This window comes from Bacillus rossius, chromosome 5 (genome assembly GCF_032445375.1).
Source record: "Bacillus rossius redtenbacheri isolate Brsri chromosome 5, Brsri_v3, whole genome shotgun sequence".
Classification (NCBI taxonomy): domain Eukaryota; kingdom Metazoa; phylum Arthropoda; class Insecta; order Phasmatodea; family Bacillidae; genus Bacillus; species Bacillus rossius.
Window position 1 is genome coordinate 85159627 of NC_086333.1, and position 17472 is coordinate 85177098.

General features: G+C 38.0%; 2 protein-coding genes across 3 annotated transcripts in view; one reads left to right on the forward strand and one right to left on the reverse strand.

Annotated features, from left to right (window-relative positions):
• The window catches only part of LOC134532190 (uncharacterized), a 104234-nt gene extending 100691 nt beyond the window's left edge, over positions 1-3543 (reverse strand). The window contains exon 1 of one of the 2 annotated variants that reach the window (XM_063368597.1): positions 3369-3543. In XM_063368597.1, coding sequence (XP_063224667.1) covers positions 3369-3443 — 75 coding nt within the window. In that variant the 5' untranslated portion in view covers positions 3444-3543. The remainder of the gene's footprint in view (positions 1-3368) is intronic. The other variant, XM_063368598.1, reaches the window with a different exon arrangement.
• A 175-nt stretch (positions 3544-3718) lies between these two features.
• Positions 3719-17472, forward strand: part of LOC134532193 (F-box-like/WD repeat-containing protein TBL1XR1) — a 54553-nt gene continuing 40799 nt past the window's right edge. Inside the window, exons 1-4 of the mRNA XM_063368607.1 lie at positions 3719-3978; positions 6099-6244; positions 6551-6692; positions 7601-7745. Coding sequence (XP_063224677.1) covers positions 3921-3978; positions 6099-6244; positions 6551-6692; positions 7601-7745 — 491 coding nt within the window. The 5' untranslated portion in view covers positions 3719-3920. The remainder of the gene's footprint in view (positions 3979-6098; positions 6245-6550; positions 6693-7600; positions 7746-17472) is intronic.

The window sequence follows — 17472 nt, forward strand, 5'->3', positions numbered from 1 at the left end:
AGACAATGGTAGAAGAGTATTGAGAGGAGAGGCTTGTCAACCAGACAGAGTACAGAAGCATAAATGAGATGTGGGGGGAGGACTTGAGACACAAGTACCTAGTAGGAGGGTAACGTTGTAAGGCGACCCACCATACTACAGTTGAGAAATTGTAAAATTAAAGAGGAAGGGGAGAAGACATATGTGTGATGGGTAGAAGAAGGGGGAGAGAGTTAGTAAAGAAATTTAAAAGATTTAGGGTGGAAACTGACAAGAGAAATTAAGATGGCTAAAGAAAATTATCTTCCTGATTATGATGGAACAGGGTACCGAGGAAAATTGGCAGATGTACGGGTTCATCAGGAGCACAAGGGGCACAGGGGCAGATACCGGTGCTGTGAGGATAGGATGGAGAAAATGAGGGAGGGAATAAGAAGGCAGATATGTTGTCTGTATTTGAGAAAGGGCACAGTGGGATGGGCTGGAGAAGTGCGGGGAGCAGAGCATTATGGTGAATGGATGAGGGCATGGATAGAGGAAGTAAGGAAGATAGTGAAAGGACTAAAGAAAAAAGTGATTAGGCAGGATCAAATAAGGAACGACATGATAAAGCTTGTATGTGAGGCCATGGTAAAGTTCCTGTGTGTGATCACTAGATGAAGGAAAAATCCCACAGGAATGGAAGGAAGCAGTAGTTATGCCTGTGCATAAGAAAGAGGGAAAGAAAGAGGACCCAACAAGCTACAGACCGGTGAGTCTTACATCAGCACTAGAGAAAACCACGCAAATAATACCACACAAGCATGCGATGGGCTATGCACTAGAGGCACTTTGGGCTATTTGTGTGAAATGCAGCCGGTGGGATTGCTAGAAGTGCTGGCAGAGGGGGAAGCAGATTTATGCTTGTTTTAATGATTTCCAAAAAAATATGTTCGCTAGGTCTCTCATGGTACGCTGATGCAGAAGGTGGAGGGGGTGGTAATGGCTATGAGGGTGGTGGGGTGGCTTGGGGACTTCCTAACTAAAAGGAAGCAAGCAGTATGAGTACAGAACGAGTTGTTGGAGGAGGGCAGTGTTACATCTGGGGTACCACGGGGCAGTGTACTGGGTTCACTGCTATTCACCATCATGGTTAACGATATAGAAGATATCAAAGGGAACATGTGACTCTTTGCAGATGACTGTGGTATATGGGGATGTAGAGGTGGGAGGATTGCAGGATGACTTGGACAAATTGGAAGAATGGGCAAAAAGGAATGAAACAAGGATTTATGTGGATAAAACAAGGGTTGTCAGATTCACCATGAAATCAATGGCATCTAAGTGGGAATATCATTAGAGGGGAGAGGTGATAGGAGAGACAGAAAGTATCTGGAGATAGTTCTCTAGATTGTGAAAAAAAAAAAGCTAGCTTGCCTCGGGTATACTGGGGCAGGAACTAAGTGGTGGAAGTAGTGTGCTGAAACAGAAGGCCTACATCACCATGGTGTGTCCCATGATGAGTGTGCAGAGGCGGTGTGGTGCTTGAGAGAGAATTAGAGGGAGTGCAGAGAGGCAGCTATGTGGGTGAAGGGGAAATAATGAAAGTAGAGAACATATAACACGACAGTCAGATGTGATGAAGGAACTGGGGTGGGACAGTCTACAGGAAAGAAGGCGAGCAAACAGGTTGGTCAAGATGCACCAGATACTGAGTGAGATGGGAGGGTGAGGAAAGCTGGGACACAGGGTAGACAGAAGGCGATGTAGAAGTGGAAGGCAAAACTGAAGAAAAGTCTATAGAGAGACAAGGAGAGCAGAAAACGGAAAAAAACTTGCTGGGCGAAAGAACGGTAGGGACTCGAATAGTTTCGTGGAGAAGTTGACAGCGAGGAATGTGGTTCAGTTCAGGGGGAAGAGGGTAAGGAAAAAGTAGGCAGGACTGTTTATAAAATGTTTTTACTGTACAACTTCCATGGTCTCCATTGCACTCCCAACTATCCATTTTTAGATGTCCTGTCCTAGTAGTTCACACAAACACTCTTTTAACTTAAAAAGTTTGTCTCTTTGAGCACCTTCACTAGGACATTACCAACTACACAAGTACCTGGAGTGATCTGCAGAACTTGCGGTGGGTAAACAGGTGCAGTGGTTGGTAAGGACAGCGAGCAAGATCCCACGTAGGTCAATGATGGAGTATTCGGTGGTGGTTTGCAGAGCAGGACAGCAACATGGGTCATGTGGTGGAAAAGGGAAGGGCAAAAGGATGAGATACATAATCACCTGAGATGATTAGGTAGCTGAAGTAGGAAACATTACAGGGGAAGCGGGTAGAAATATTGGCAAGGCTGTTCGAGATGATAAAACAAGATGAGGGATGGGGGAAGCTGGGAACTAAGGTGCACAGAGATGGGTACACAGGAAGGAGAGATCACAAATAGAAGCTTCAAAGGTAGTGGAATGGGCTTGAGGGAGAAATATTGGAAGAGAGAGATGCAAAGGACCCAAGGGAGATGCTGAAGGAACGGGGAAAGTGAAGTAAGGGGATGACTCCTTGTCACTAGGTGGAAGTCCAATTACAAAATAAATATCAGGTTGAAATTATATTTTTCTGTGGTGGATAAAGGTGTTCAAATGCAAGATAACTTGAACGGAATGGAACGATTCACAGAGGAGAATGCGATGTCGTTGAATGTTGAAAAGACGAAGGTAGTAGTTAGATTCACAAGGAAGAGGAAGATAAAGAGGGAAGTGTATAGCTGAAAGGTGATAAAGGAGGCCAACAATTAAAAGTACCTGGGGGTGGCCCTGCACAGTAACCTGGGATGGGAAAACCGGTTCAGCGGGTGGTGAGTAAGGGTAGGAAGGCGCTGCAGGGAGAAAAGACACTCCACATTGGTCAGGCCAGTGGCGGAGTGTGCAGCTGTGATCTGGGACCCCTGCCTAGTGACTGAGGAGCAGCGTAGAGCAGCGAGGTGGGTGATGTGAAGGGAAGGGCAAGAGGGGGAAATGCATAGTCCAACTGAGATGATTAAAGCATTGCAAGGGAGAATGGTGGAATGGTTAGACTGTATAAGGTGATAAAGGGAGCTGGGGACAGCCGGGGACTAGCATACGCAGCGGTGGGTATAGAGGGCGGAGAGATCACGGCTGGAAGCTCTAGAGAGACCGGAGGCGAACGGAAAAAGATTGTAACGCTTTCCTTGGGAGTGCAAAGAGGGAGTGAATGGGCTGGATGAAGAAATTACATGGGTGAGAAATTCTAGGGATCTGAGGAGATGACTAAGGAAGGGGGGGGGGGAGTGAATGAAAGGGGAGAACTTATTGCCACCGGGTGAAAGCCCAACAGCGAAATATATCTAATATATTCAATTCTGTACACATTTGAAAGTAACCGAAACAGCACCAACCTGTACCAGTCGTAAGTTACGGCGTCTGTCAAGCTCTTTTTTAACGTGATTTTCATTGTTAATATTTACCCACATGAGAGCAAAGTCTCAATCTTTGATCACAATACACTTTCAAAACCCGTTCAACCACCAATTTCACCGCCCCCAAATTGTTTATTATTTTTTCCGTACATGTGACCACCTTTCCGAAATATTAAATTTTTGTGCAGCAATTTATCTAAAACAAAAACTTATTAATTTTTATTATTTAAATTAAATTTCGTTTTTACGTTTGAAAAATAGTTTTTCTTTAATATATTATATTTTATAAATTTATAATGTATTTATATTTTTAGATTATTATTATGTTGGTACATTAAAATGAACGTTCAAGGTCGGTCGTTTGGTGTTTACATAATATTGTAAACAGTCGTTGATTGTAAATATGCGACGGAAACATAGTAATTGGACGTATTTTCATAGTTCGCGTAATTGAAAATATTCACCTGGCAATTATAATTCTTGGTTTAATTCTTTAACTAGTTCCATATGAGATATTTGTGACGATTCGAGATGAGTTTCTCAAGTGACGAAGTAAATTTTCTCGTGTACCGATACCTGCAGGAATCCGGTAAGTTATATGACAAGGAATATAAGTTGCGGACTTTGCGAATGAATAATTGATATTATTAAGTAGCAACAGTTGAGTGTGTATTATTTCATGCAGGTTATTATCTAGCAGAGGGGTCCATCCACAAGGGAAAAAGGTAATTCTGAAAGTAAACGCTTTTCTTGAAAAAATTCCCAAGTAACTATTACATTTCTTAAAATTTTTTGAATCATTCCCTAAGAAAGCATTGTGATACTTCTAGTAGTTAACCAGTAGTTATAAGTTTTGACTGGTCGTTAAACCAAAGACCTAATATTACATGCTTCAATTTATGGCGTGGGTGTAAATTTTCCAGGGTAGCGGCTTTAACGTCAATAAACTAATATAATTTTAAAAATGGTGTTTTCGAACACTTCAAAAGTTCCCCTAGAGTTTTGAAAGAAGTGCCTTGCTTGACCTTGTTTCATGGCATGAAATACTGTTATGGGGCATTCCAAATCAAATCAACCAATAGATTAATTATTTTAAACCTTGATGTTTTGAAAATGTATCATATTTGGTGATTGTGTACTTCTCATCAGTATGACAAAAAATACAAAGTAAATTTTTAATAATAGGTTTTTATCTATAATTTTTTTTAAAAATTACAAAATGATAGTTTATAGGAATGTTTTGAAATATTTAAAAGCATTTAACTCTAAAACCATTTGTCCTAGAAAGGTCAAATTTGTACCATCCCTTTAGAATGACAAGGGCTTTAATATGACATATAACTTTGTGTATCAGATCACTTTATATTCACTCCAAAAACTCAAAAACGTTTTTTTATGAGATTAAAATTATTTTGTACCAAATCTCTTCAATAAGCTGTGTACAAAGTTTCATGATAGTCTTCCAATGGTATCATATTGAAATGAATTTTTATGTAAATTAATGTGTATGGAATGTTCAGTTTATGATACCTAAGTGTTATATTGGGTTAGTGCTTGTAAAAGAAAATGAAAATGCAATGATTAAGCTAAATTATTTTACTGGCCAGAACATCATAATTATGGCCAGGAAGATTCATGCTGGGTGCCATTAGTCAACATTGTTTGCTCTGTTGATGTTCAGGAACTTGAGACTCAGGTTGAAAGGGTACTATTATCCATGCGTAAGAGAAAAATGACATCAAAATGGTAAAAATTAAATTAGCTTCTTCAGATTACATTGTTAACGAACTTAAAGTAGGCTTACTTCAGGTATGTACAACAAGTGACACTGGTATTGTAAAAAAATGAAATTTTCATTAGCACAGCTTGCAGGCCTAACTTTGACTACTATAATTCAGTGGGTTTATTTTATTTATATAAACTTATGTACTGAATGTACAGTTAACAAAAATTCTATCCACTAAAACATTTCTTTAGGTGGGGTGAGGGTGAGAAGGTAAATATCCACAAATTTTATTCCAACATTTTGTACAAAATTTTGTGCTCTTTTGAGTGGTACCAAGCTCAAGATTTTAAAGATTAATAGAAAAACGTTATAATAGGATTACAGAACTGAGGTTTACAATTTTTGGTAGGCCTAATTCATTTCTTCCACTTATAACATAAATGGCACATTCTTCTGGGCCTTCTAATTACATTGTACAATTGATATTTGAAATATACTTAAATTCTGAATAAGTATGGTGAATTTCACAATTCTACATTTATAACTGTTTTTACAAATGTAAGTTGAAGCAAGATGTGTCGCTCGACTTTGGTTGTAGATTAAAAAATTCCACCAAACTTAGGAATACGTTGAAGGGCTTTAAATTCCAAACTATAGCCAATATTCCAAAAATGAAAAATATGGGTTCTTATATTTGTCTGAAGATACTATGTACCAAATTTTATCCAAATCTGAGATGGTGAGGTGGAAAATGTGTATCTTGGGATACTTTCAGAATTACCTTTGCCATAAATTAATTAAAAACAACTTTGGCCAAAACTACTCACACTGACACAATTATTCATAAATTCCATTTGTTTGCAATTTCAATTTATTTATCAAGGCTGTGGAAATACTAGCTATTAAATATAATGTTTGTATGATTGGAGATTGTTTATATGAGATTTTGTCGAACAAGTTTTTATTTTGTTTGCACGGTGCAGGGTTCCAGCACTCTGCGTACACGTTCGGCATAGAGTCGCACATCTCGCAGTCAAACATCAATGGAGCACTGGTACCCCCGGCAGCCCTGCTCAGCATCATCCAGAAGGGCCTGCAGTACACAGAGGCAGAGATCACCATCGGTGAGGTGAGCCCCTTTCATTTGACCCCAGCACTCAGACCTTCAGGAAGCGCCCTATCCCGCTGCCCTGGCAAGCCTCCGTTCAGCTGCTCTACCACTCGGACAACCAGGGCGGGCCTCTTTTTAGCAGGCCAGCAATTTTTTATTTTTGTCTTCCTAAAAAAATTCAGTAGGTAACCTCTTTGTGCATGCATACATTTATTTTGTTAGACTTATGCAAGGGAAATTCGTATGTGCCATTGATATGTTTTTGATGTGTAAACCTTTGTCCAACATTTGGAGAAACGGCAGGGGAACGTGTGGTGAGTGCAGGACGGCACGGAGCAACGCACGGTGGAGAGCCTGTCGCTGATCGATGCGGTGATGCCGGACATCGTGGCCACGCGTCAGAACCAGCTCAACCAGCAGAAGCAGCAGGTGGCCAAGGACGAGCCCGAGGCTAACGGCGAGGAAGGTCAGTCCGACTCCCCCCACTCCCCTCACTCCTCCCACTGTGATGTACTGTCCGAGTTTAGCTTCCTAGTCCAAACCAATTAGTGTTAGATTATCAAAAATTGCGTTATTGACAGAACACGTGAAACCTTGTTTTCTGGTACTGGTGATAGTGATTGATTTTATCACCAGTATCTTACATTGACTTTTAATTTTTCATCATGTACAGTATTTTAAGATAAGGCACATTCTCATTTTTGGATTCTTTAATCTTTCTGACCAATATTAACTCTAAATAATTACATATTCAAAATGTTTATACTTGATTTTTTCCTGTCCAACATAAAATTCAATTACTTATCAACTGTTTTAATTAAATGCACATTTGTATACTTAAACCCTAAATAATTTTATGTTTACTGGTAGAGCAAGGACAGGGCAATACCAATACATAGAGGGGTAGACTTATCCTGGGGTTTTTGTAGGATTCCAAGAGGTTCCAAGGAGCCGTGTTGTACTCTGTGAGGGGAAAACTAGAGTAACCTCATTAAACACAAAATTAGATTTTAAATTAATGTTTACTTTGCTGAATATGAGTGAAAATAACACAAGCCTGGACAAAAACAGTATGGCAGAGGCGTAGGAATCAACAGAAAATTAAGCAGTTATAAAGCTGTGGGGAAAATGGCAACGGAAAAAAATATCACAAGAACTTTGTTATACCTGTCCAAAAATTATCATCAATGAATAAAAAATACATAACGACAAAAAATCTTATCAATTGTACCATCCGTTCCTGATTTTTGTGTGGTGTCATGGTAATTGACAAATGGTAACTTGGGCATTAATTTGGTTGATGTAGAGTTGACCGTGCATGTGCGTGGGAATGGTTCTGGCATTATGAAAGGTGGTGTGCCGGTGATTTTGCAGCCGCCCCGTCCAACCTGCCTCCAGAGACGATGGAGATAGACACGAGCATTGAGATTCCCCCCAACAAGGCGACGGTGCTGCGCGGCCATGAGTCGGAGGTGTTTATCTGCGCGTGGAACCCCGCCACGGACCTTCTGGCCTCCGGGTGAGTGCGTGCACGCAAGCCTGTGTTGCATAGGGACGATTTTAGGTGAATTGAACACCAGATGTTAGGTTGATGCGCCGTGGGGAGCATGGCGAGTCCGACTCGCTGCCACTGTCATGGTGTCAGTGGTGTCAGTCGACTTGCACTCACACTACTCAGTACTTCGCTCGTGGTGGTAGGGTGCGTGGCGAGTGTAACTCACCCCAGCTGCAACTTGCTCTGACGCTCGTGTTGCGGTGTGCAACTTGCACCTGTTGCTGTAGTCACGGGTGTCACCGGCACATCCGCCCGTGGCCACACCTTCACCAGCGTACTAGCTCAGGCACACTCGCCAACTCATTCGCTAGCCCCGCTGCTCCGGGACTCCAACAGCGATGACCCCTTTACCGGGTGACAACACTGACGTACCAACGAGTGTGTGAAGCTAAAAAAAAATTGATTATGTTTCTTTAACAAATTTTCACAACCGTCGAGTTCCGTCAGTTTAAAAAAAAATGAATTAGATGTTCTTGGTTCAAACAGCTAAAATTATCAAGGTAAATCAATGTAACTAGTTCATGTGTCGTAAATAAAAGTAAATTGCGTCTGTAACTAAAGTAGGTGTATTTTAGACCTAATGTGAGTGCGGCAGAGCCGTTGCAGGGTACAATTATTATTATACATACATTGATCACATTTTTATTCTACTAGACTATTAAATTATTCTAGAATGCTTGGAATTCTTTGTGTATGTATGCAACAAGTTTATCCAGTTCAAAACAAAACAAAAAAAAAACTCATTCAAAGTTAGTGTAGTGTAAATATATCAACAATTTGTTTTATATCATGTAAACGATTCAATAATTCTATATGTTTCTGTTGAAAGTTAAGTTGTGGTAAGTTCAAATTAAGTAAAAATTATGTATTAAGCCAGAATTGAAAGCACTCGGTGAGCGTGGACCACTGAGTGTTGGTGAAACATTACTACATCAGAGACTAACGTTTATATCCAATTTAATGCCCTGAAAGAATTCCAAACAGATATTTACTATTCAATAGTCTTGGGATCCCGAGAGTTAATTTAAATTGATTAGTTTAGTTATTCTAATAATTATAGAACAAGAGATTCAGACTTGGATTTAAATTATGACGCTGGTAAGTCTTTCAGGTGAAAATCAATGTTTTTATAAAAAAAAATAATGTTCGTGAAATTCAACAAACGGGAAACGTTCCAAATCGACGACTGGACGGGGACTAAAAAAAAAACCGACCTCAGTGACAGTTATAGCCTCTACAGACGTATTGACTTCCTCGATGACCAGTACTCTGCGACGATCCGCGTGTAGCTGGCTCTCCTGCTCTGGATAGCTGGTAGGTCGTTGACTCAGTCCTCCTCTCGTACCGGACTGCTGGGCTGTTCTACTGCTCGACTTGTGGGCCGCCTCCTTCTTAGTTTGCGCCGTCGAGTCGGTCCTTCTCGCGGACCGGGCTGCTGGGTTGTCCTCCTGCTAGGCTCCCGAGACGTCTTCTTATTAGCTCGTGTCGTCAAAACTGCAGCACCTTTCCTATTTTAACGTGGTTCAGTCGTCGTCGATTGAATAATTGAATTGTCTCTCTCTCAAATCCTCAAGATATTTTAACCGTTCTTCTTTGCGTCGATTAAGGTAACATAATTAGGCAGATCTTCGTTCTAGTATAAAAGTTTCGTTGCATGTTCTTCCGTGAATTTTAGTGTTGAAATCTTCGACGATAATTAACAATTCTTATCAAAACACAATATTTTCAATAAATTTACTTAATTCTTGGTATATATCGATAAATAAATCTTACCGTTACTATAACAGCTCTTCGATATCTCTTTTAAGTATTAATTCAAATCATACGAAGTTTCCAGTTTGCTGCTAAAATTACGGACGCATATTATCAATGACCGAAAATGGAACAAACCGAATATTCTAAAAGAATATTTTTACTTGTCCTTGTTTGTAACACGCGATTCTACAATTTTTCTTTAAACAAAAAAAAAATCAATGCTTTAACGCAAGCAAAATATAATCAAAATGAATCTCCTATTCTTTACAAATATAGTAATAAACAACAAATTTATTACCTTTTTAAAAAAAACCAAAGATAAGCATACTTCCAGAGACAAAATAACGTTTTAGCTTATTTAAAATTTGTAAAGATTTGCATATCATAAATCAAACAATTTTTTGTTTCGACTTCTGCAACCACCAAAATTGATCAATATAAATATTTCTATAAAGTACAAACGTTGACTTTATAGATTGCCCCTTCTTAGAAATGTCTATTATGTGCAGTTTAAACATACATAGAACAAACAGAATGGCATTTCTAATACACATAGATAACAGAATCTACATCTTCATTATTATTTATCGTCCACCAAACGAGGTTGTCATATTCCTACATTTACTAAGACTAATGACTAAACTCATAATATCCTAACAAGAATATATTACATACATGTTGCAATAAATAAAAAAAAAACATACAAAGAATGCTAGGTTAACGTAAGGATATTTTAAACATATGTATAAATCATTCAATATTTTCGGTCACAACAGGTTTGTGATATTCTTTCAGTTGGGTAATGTTGTAATGTCCTATAATCTGCCTGGTGTTAAGGTCTGAGAGTTCATAACAATTATTCCGAATGACTTTAGTTATGAGGTATGGTCCGTCGAATAGTAGAAATAACTTCCGGGTAACGTATTGCCAGAACTGGCTGGTTGGATTGGTTCTTTTTAGTACCAGGTTTGTCGGAAAATACGTCTTGGAAATGCTTTAAAACTTGAAATAGTTCCGTTTTCTCCTTATCGCTAATCAGAGTAATTTCACTCATGGCATTACGCAAATCGTCATCGGTCGCATTTAAATTACTTGCCATGGTAGATCATATCATAGCATACGAATTTACATTACGAAGGAGTGATACGCAGTTGTCCGTCACTTCCCATTTTTCCGTGGTGGTCGGGTTCTCTAAGCTATCCATAGCCGTAATCATCCATCCTCCGAAATCCATGATAATTTTGTATGTGGTCAAAAAATCGATTCCAAGTATAATTGGTTTTGCCAAACCTTTCACTATCAAAACAGGTACGCGCTTTACGCTACCTAATCCTTCAATTTCTAGCAAAGTCTGTTTATTAATAATGGGACTAGCCCTTGACGTTACTCCTAAAATTTTAATGGTCGGGACAGGCATACGTGGTAATTTGATTCCTGTACTTTCTATCATTTCTATACAATCTTCGCTAATACATGAAACTTCTGCTCCGCTGTCTAGTAGAACCGGTGATTTGACCCCATTTATGCTAAGTGTTATTTCAGGACACAAGGCTTCTTTTGCATTCCCGGCTTCGATGCACGGTTCGCTTAACAGAAAGTCGCGTTCGTTTTCTTTGAATATTACGGTATTTATTCTTTTCGTGATGACTGTGTTCGATTGGTTTTCTAGACAAGGTTCACGGTGATGTTTAGCCCCTTCCAAATTCGTATTAGGGAGTGGTGATAGGAGCTGTGATACGCCCTCCCTGCTTAGTTTTCCTTGCGGTTAACAAGTCCAGGTATCTGGTCAGGTTGCCATGTTGGTGTAATTCGACCAGACCTCTCTGAAGTAGTATGATTTGGGTCCACTCTTTGACTAAAATTAACACCATCATTATTTCGGTTACACTGCCATTTCGTGTCATTATCACAGTTACTTGGAGAAATAAATTGTCGATTATTTTCAACTCGCGATGTTCCTTGCTCGGTGTGGTTTGCAGTCGTTATTGCTTTCTCTGTCGGCTGAAAAATCTGTGCTTCTACTCGATATTGTCCGTGTGATGCATTCCGGTCACATGCGAATCCTTCTTCTATCGGATACGTATTAGTTTTTGGACCTGAACTCCAAACGGCCCCTTCCCATCGTTGGTTAGGGTATTGTTCCCGGTTGTAATTACCCTGTTGTCTTTGGTTCCCATTAGTATGGTTCGGTTGATTCCAATAATTAAAGTTTCTGTATCGTCCCCTGTATCCTTTATGATACCATTGCTGTCTAGGTTGTTCTACGTTAAAAGCGTTTATGCGAGGTGATCTCTGTTCGTTATTCGTGGCTGTAGGTTTATTTCGCCAATTTTGGTACAATGGTGCAGGTGGATTATTGTTCTTCCGCTCGAACGTCTCCTTATTCACGCTAGTTCGGTCTAGTTTTTCTAGCCTGTCGTAGTTCAGTAACTGTTCCTTAAAATCTACTATTCCGTTGTAATTTCGTCCGCTTAACTGTAACTGATATCTAACGGGTAGCTGTGATAGTATCATTGCTATAAATTCCTCGTCTTCCATGTTGCAGTCCAAATAGCGAGTTCTCTCATACATGTTGTTAATGTGTGCTTCTAGATTCTGGCTTCTTTTAGGTTCAAACTTATCAGAATGCAACTGAATACGTAAATTGCTTTGTATTCTGATGCTCCAGAATTGTTGTATAAATGCCTTACGGAATGTACTATATTCAGTGATAGAATCTTTCAGTAATTCCCACCAATAGAATGCAGTGTCTTTTAGACAATGGCCAATGCTTTTCATCTTGTCTGTCTCGGATAGGTTAAACGTATTACAATACTCTTCGAACTGGTTAATAAATTTTCTGGGATTTTCTGTGCTTTTTCCGGCAAAACTAGGTACGTTATCTAGCCATTTTCGAGCAGGATGATGCAGGGTCAACATGGAATCAGTAACTAACGGAACATTATTTCTAACTATAGTGACTGGTTCTACACTTATCCCAGTTGAACTAGCTACACTAATGTTTTCGCTTCTGTTGTTATTATTTTCATTGGGGACAGTTGATTTAGTAATATTCAACGCAGTGTTTTGTGTAAATTTCCTCTCGATTTCTTCTACTCGTATTTCTACTCGGTTTACTTTACTTTCTAAATCCTTCTGTACTTGACTGACATTTTCTTTTAACAGCGGTACCGTATTCTCTAGGGTTTCAATCCGCTCGTGTACAACAAAAAAATTTTGTTCCATGGTCCGTTGTGTTTGTGTAACCTCCGTCCTAATTTGTTCCGTTTCTGCAGTCAAATTATTTAACGTCGTATTCAAGATTCGTACAATATTGTCTAGTCTATTGGCATTCTCCTGTTTTTCGCGTTCCCGTTCCTGTCTTTCGCGTTCACGTTCCTGTTTTTCCTCTTGTAGCACTCGAAACATTTGTTCCAGTGTCACGGTTTGGTGTTCATTTTCTGTTCGAGTCGTTTCCTCACCTCGTTGTAACTGTTGGTTATTCGGGACGTTCGTATTGTCATGTAGTTCCGACATCGTCTCTGCTCCTATTTCTCCCGTTTCTAGCCTTTCTTCAGCATTCGTTTCTGAATGTGTGCTACTGTTCTCTTCTAGCGCATTTCCTCTGAGGAAGTATGGTTCTCTATTTTCTCCAAATGGCATATTTTTCGATTTCCAGACTAAATGTGTCCTAACGTTCGTATTCTCCACGTCTCAGTGTAGTAGTCAGTGTGTTTCACCTAAATTCGAGCTTAAATGTTGGGCGCCAGAACTGACGTACCAACGGGTGTGTGAAGCTAAAAAAAAATTGATTATGTTTCTTTAACAAATTTTCACAACCGTCGAGTTCCGTCAGTTTAAAAAAAAATGAATTAGATGTTCTTGGTTCAAACAGCTAAAATTATCAAGGTAAATCAATGTAACTAGTTCATGTGTCGTAAATAAAAGTAAATTGCGTCTGTAACTAAAGTAGGTGTATTTTAGACCTAATGTGAGTGCGGCAGAGCCGTTGCAGGGTACAATTATTATTATACATACATTGATCACATTTTTATTCTACTAGACTATTAAATTATTCTAGAATGCTTGGAATTCTTTGTGTATGTATGCAACAAGTTTATCCAGTTCAAAACAAAACAAAAAAAAAACTCATTCAAAGTTAGTGTAGTGTAAATATATCAACAATTTGTTTTATATCATGTAAACGATTCAATAATTCTATATGTTTCTGTTGAAAGTTAAGTTGTGGTAAGTTCAAATTAAGTAAAAATTATGTATTAAGCCAGGATTGAAAGCACTCGGTGAGCGTGGACCACTGAGTGTTGGTGAAACATTACTACATCAGAGACTAACGTTTATATCCAATTTAATGCCCTGAAAGAATTCCAAACAGATATTTACTATTCAATAGTCTTGGGATCCCGAGAGTTAATTTAAATTAATTAGTTTAGTTATTCTAATAATTATAGAACAAGAGATTCAGACTTGGATTTAAATTATGACGCTGGTAAGTCTTTCAGGTGAAAATCAATGTTTTTATAAAAAAAAATAATGTTCGTGAAATTCAACAAACGGGAAACGTTCCAAATCGACGACTGGACGGGGACTTAAAAAAAAACCGACCTCAGTGACAGTTATAGCCTCTACAGACGTATTGACTTCCTCGATGACCAGTACTCTGCGACGATCCGCGTGTAGCTGGCTCTCCTGCTCTGGATAGCTGGTAGGTCGTTGACTCAGTCCTCCTCTCGTACCGGACTGCTGGGCTGTTCTACTGCTCGACTTGTGGGCCGCCTCCTTCTTAGTTTGCGCCGTCGAGTCGGTCCTTCTCGCGGACCGGGCTGCTGGGTTGTCCTCCTGCTAGGCTCCCGAGACGTCTTCTTATTAGCTCGTGTCGTCAAAACTGCAGCACCTTTCCTATTTTAACGTGGTTCAGTCGTCGTCGATTGAATAATTGAATTGTCTCTCTCTCAAATCCTCAAGATATTTTAACCGTTCTTCTTTGCGTCGATTAAGGTAACATAATTAGGCAGATCTTCGTTCTAGTATAAAAGTTTCGTTGCATGTTCTTCCGTGAATTTTAGTGTTGAAATCTTCGACGATAATTAACAATTCTTATCAAAACACAATATTTTCAATAAATTTACTTAATTCTTGGTATATATCGATAAATAAATCTTACCGTTACTATAACAGCTCTTCGATATCTCTTTTAAGTATTAATTCAAATCATACGAAGTTTCCAGTTTGCTGCTAAAATTACGGACGCATATTATCAATGACCGAAAATGGAACAAACCGAATATTCTAAAAGAATATTTTTACTTGTCCTTGTTTGTAACACGCGATTCTACAATTTTTCTTTAAACAAAAAAAAATCAATGCTTTAACGCAAGCAAAATATAATCAAAATGAATCTCCTATTCTTTACAAATATAGTAATAAACAACAAATTTATTACCTTTTTAAAAAAAACCAAAGATAAGCATACTTCCAGAGACAAAATAACGTTTTAGCTTATTTAAAATTTGTAAAGATTTGCATATCATAAATCAAACAATTTTTTGTTTCGACTTCTGCAACCACCAAAATTGATCAATATAAATATTTCTATAAAGTACAAACGTTGACTTTATAACACTTAGCACATGATGACGTCACGCTGGCATGGTGTAGCTCCTTGACTCAGGATTCAGTAGAGTGATGTCAGTTGCTCCTCGGGGTTTATATATGCTCCCGACACAGACTGTTCCATGTATGGTCAAGTGTTTGAGAATGTGAATATAGCCACTCGGGCCTTGGACACATCCACTGACCCAGATTTGGCTTCACCATTTCATCTCCAACTCGCTCAGTGAGTTCCAGTCAGCTGGTAAAACTGTAGTGGCCATGCGCCGTTAATTGTGAAGGCCGTTGCAGTGACCTCGGCTGTTCCAACCAGATGCCAGTGGGTGCGCCAGATTCCTCAAACCCGTGACGTAAACGCACGTGCTCAGTCACGCCACGTGCACAACGCCTCGTTCTTTCCAGCACAGCCGAGACCCACATTCTAGCGCCAAAATAACCCAACCTGTATCTGAATTAAACTCAGTACCAGAGTCAGAGAAAAATATTTACTAAATAATTTAACTCCGCAAAAATATTTTAATACATTAGTTAGCTACTAATTTTTTATATGGCTAGTACTAAAAGACCTTATGATTTTGAAATCACTAGTATTAAGAAGCCTTAATAAATTTACCTGCAACTAACGTTGCAGTGAAACGAGAAACCTAAGTTCAAACCAGTTCATTCCGAGGTCGCCTCCGTGCATGTTCGAGTTTTTTTCTCTGTGGCTTTTTCTCTTTGGTTAACTGAAATCAACTCATCTAACGTTGAGAATTAGATATGTAAATTGCATTTAGATAATAAGTGTTGTATTTGGGTAGAAGTTTCATGTATATTGGTTAAAACATTGATTATTTCGAAATGGCCATTTTTCTTAAAGTAAAAAATTAAAATTCCAAAATGTTATTAGTTTACCATTTGAATGAGTTGTTAAGTTAGGTGTAAATATCAATTTTAGAAGTTACACTTCTTTAAGCATGTTACTAAAAAATTATGAGAGAGAATTATCACAGTGCACATTCACCATGCAACAACATTTTCACAGCATGAAACTACATGGCTACAATCAACTAAAAATTATATATGTGTTTTTAAATCATATACTTTAGTGATTGATATTGAATACTGGTTCATGTAATAAAAATATTTATTTATCGTAAATATTTGTATTTATAAACATTTTCAAGTGCATTTATATAAGTGAGGATATATTCCCATGTGTATATTTTATTTGCATTATCAGTTAGTATATTATTATTTAATAAATAATTATATTTAATAAATCAGTACAAAGAATTACTATATTTATTAATTTTTCATTACTAATTAAAATTCATTTAAATTATTTTAGTAAATTAAATAATTAATTTTATTCACATGTCTATATTAATATTGTATACAGAGTATTTATTCATATTTTTGATGTGATTGAATTTATACTTTACCAACTGTATTTATAATAATACTACAGTCTTTATATTATTGTTTTTCTATTATTATTTGCATGCAAAATTAAAGTTTTTTTTTATTATGCCAAGCAAGTACATATAACTTCTAACGCACATAAATAAGTATATGCACCCCCTTTCTTTTTTTTCATACTGTGAAAATAGTCGGTTGGGTAAGGTTAGTTACTAAAGAAGAGTGGATGGTTGGCTAGGTTAGTTTAGTTACATTTAAAATAATTAAAGAAAGAGTAGATTGTTGGCTATGTTAGGTTGGCTGCAATAAAAATATTGTTAAATATTTTTAATGTTGATTAAGAATTGCCAATTTAAAATTTAGGATTACTATTTATATTTTTTCAAAACTGATTTGAAATTTTTTTTCCTTACCTTATTCAAACTAAATGTATTAGTAGGAGGGGTTTGGATTAGGGCAGGACCTAGGTGCGTTTCAGACCGAAGTGTATACATCTAGTCATTATGGGATTAGTCATGCAAGGAAGGCTTGTATGCATCGTGGAGATTGGCCAGCAATGTTGCAGTGCAAGCCATACCTAACTCCCATATCTTAAAAGTAGCTTAAAATTATGTTAAGTTGAGCTCTGTTGAAACCTGCCCTAGACACACGGAAAACCATGGGTGCAGTCACACTGGATGCAAAGGTATGCATTAATATCACAGGAGAATACAGGAGACAGGATGGAATGTATTTATTTTTCATCAACTTATTTCAATATAGGCCCAGTAATTGCAACTGCCACTGTTCATTTATGTATATAACCTCATTTACCAATGTCTTCACATATGGAACATTTTAATTGAACTTTTTTTTCATTCTTGTGTATCACAAACATTTAGATCTAATGCCTTATGTAGAGTTTACCTTGAAAAAAAATTAGAATTTA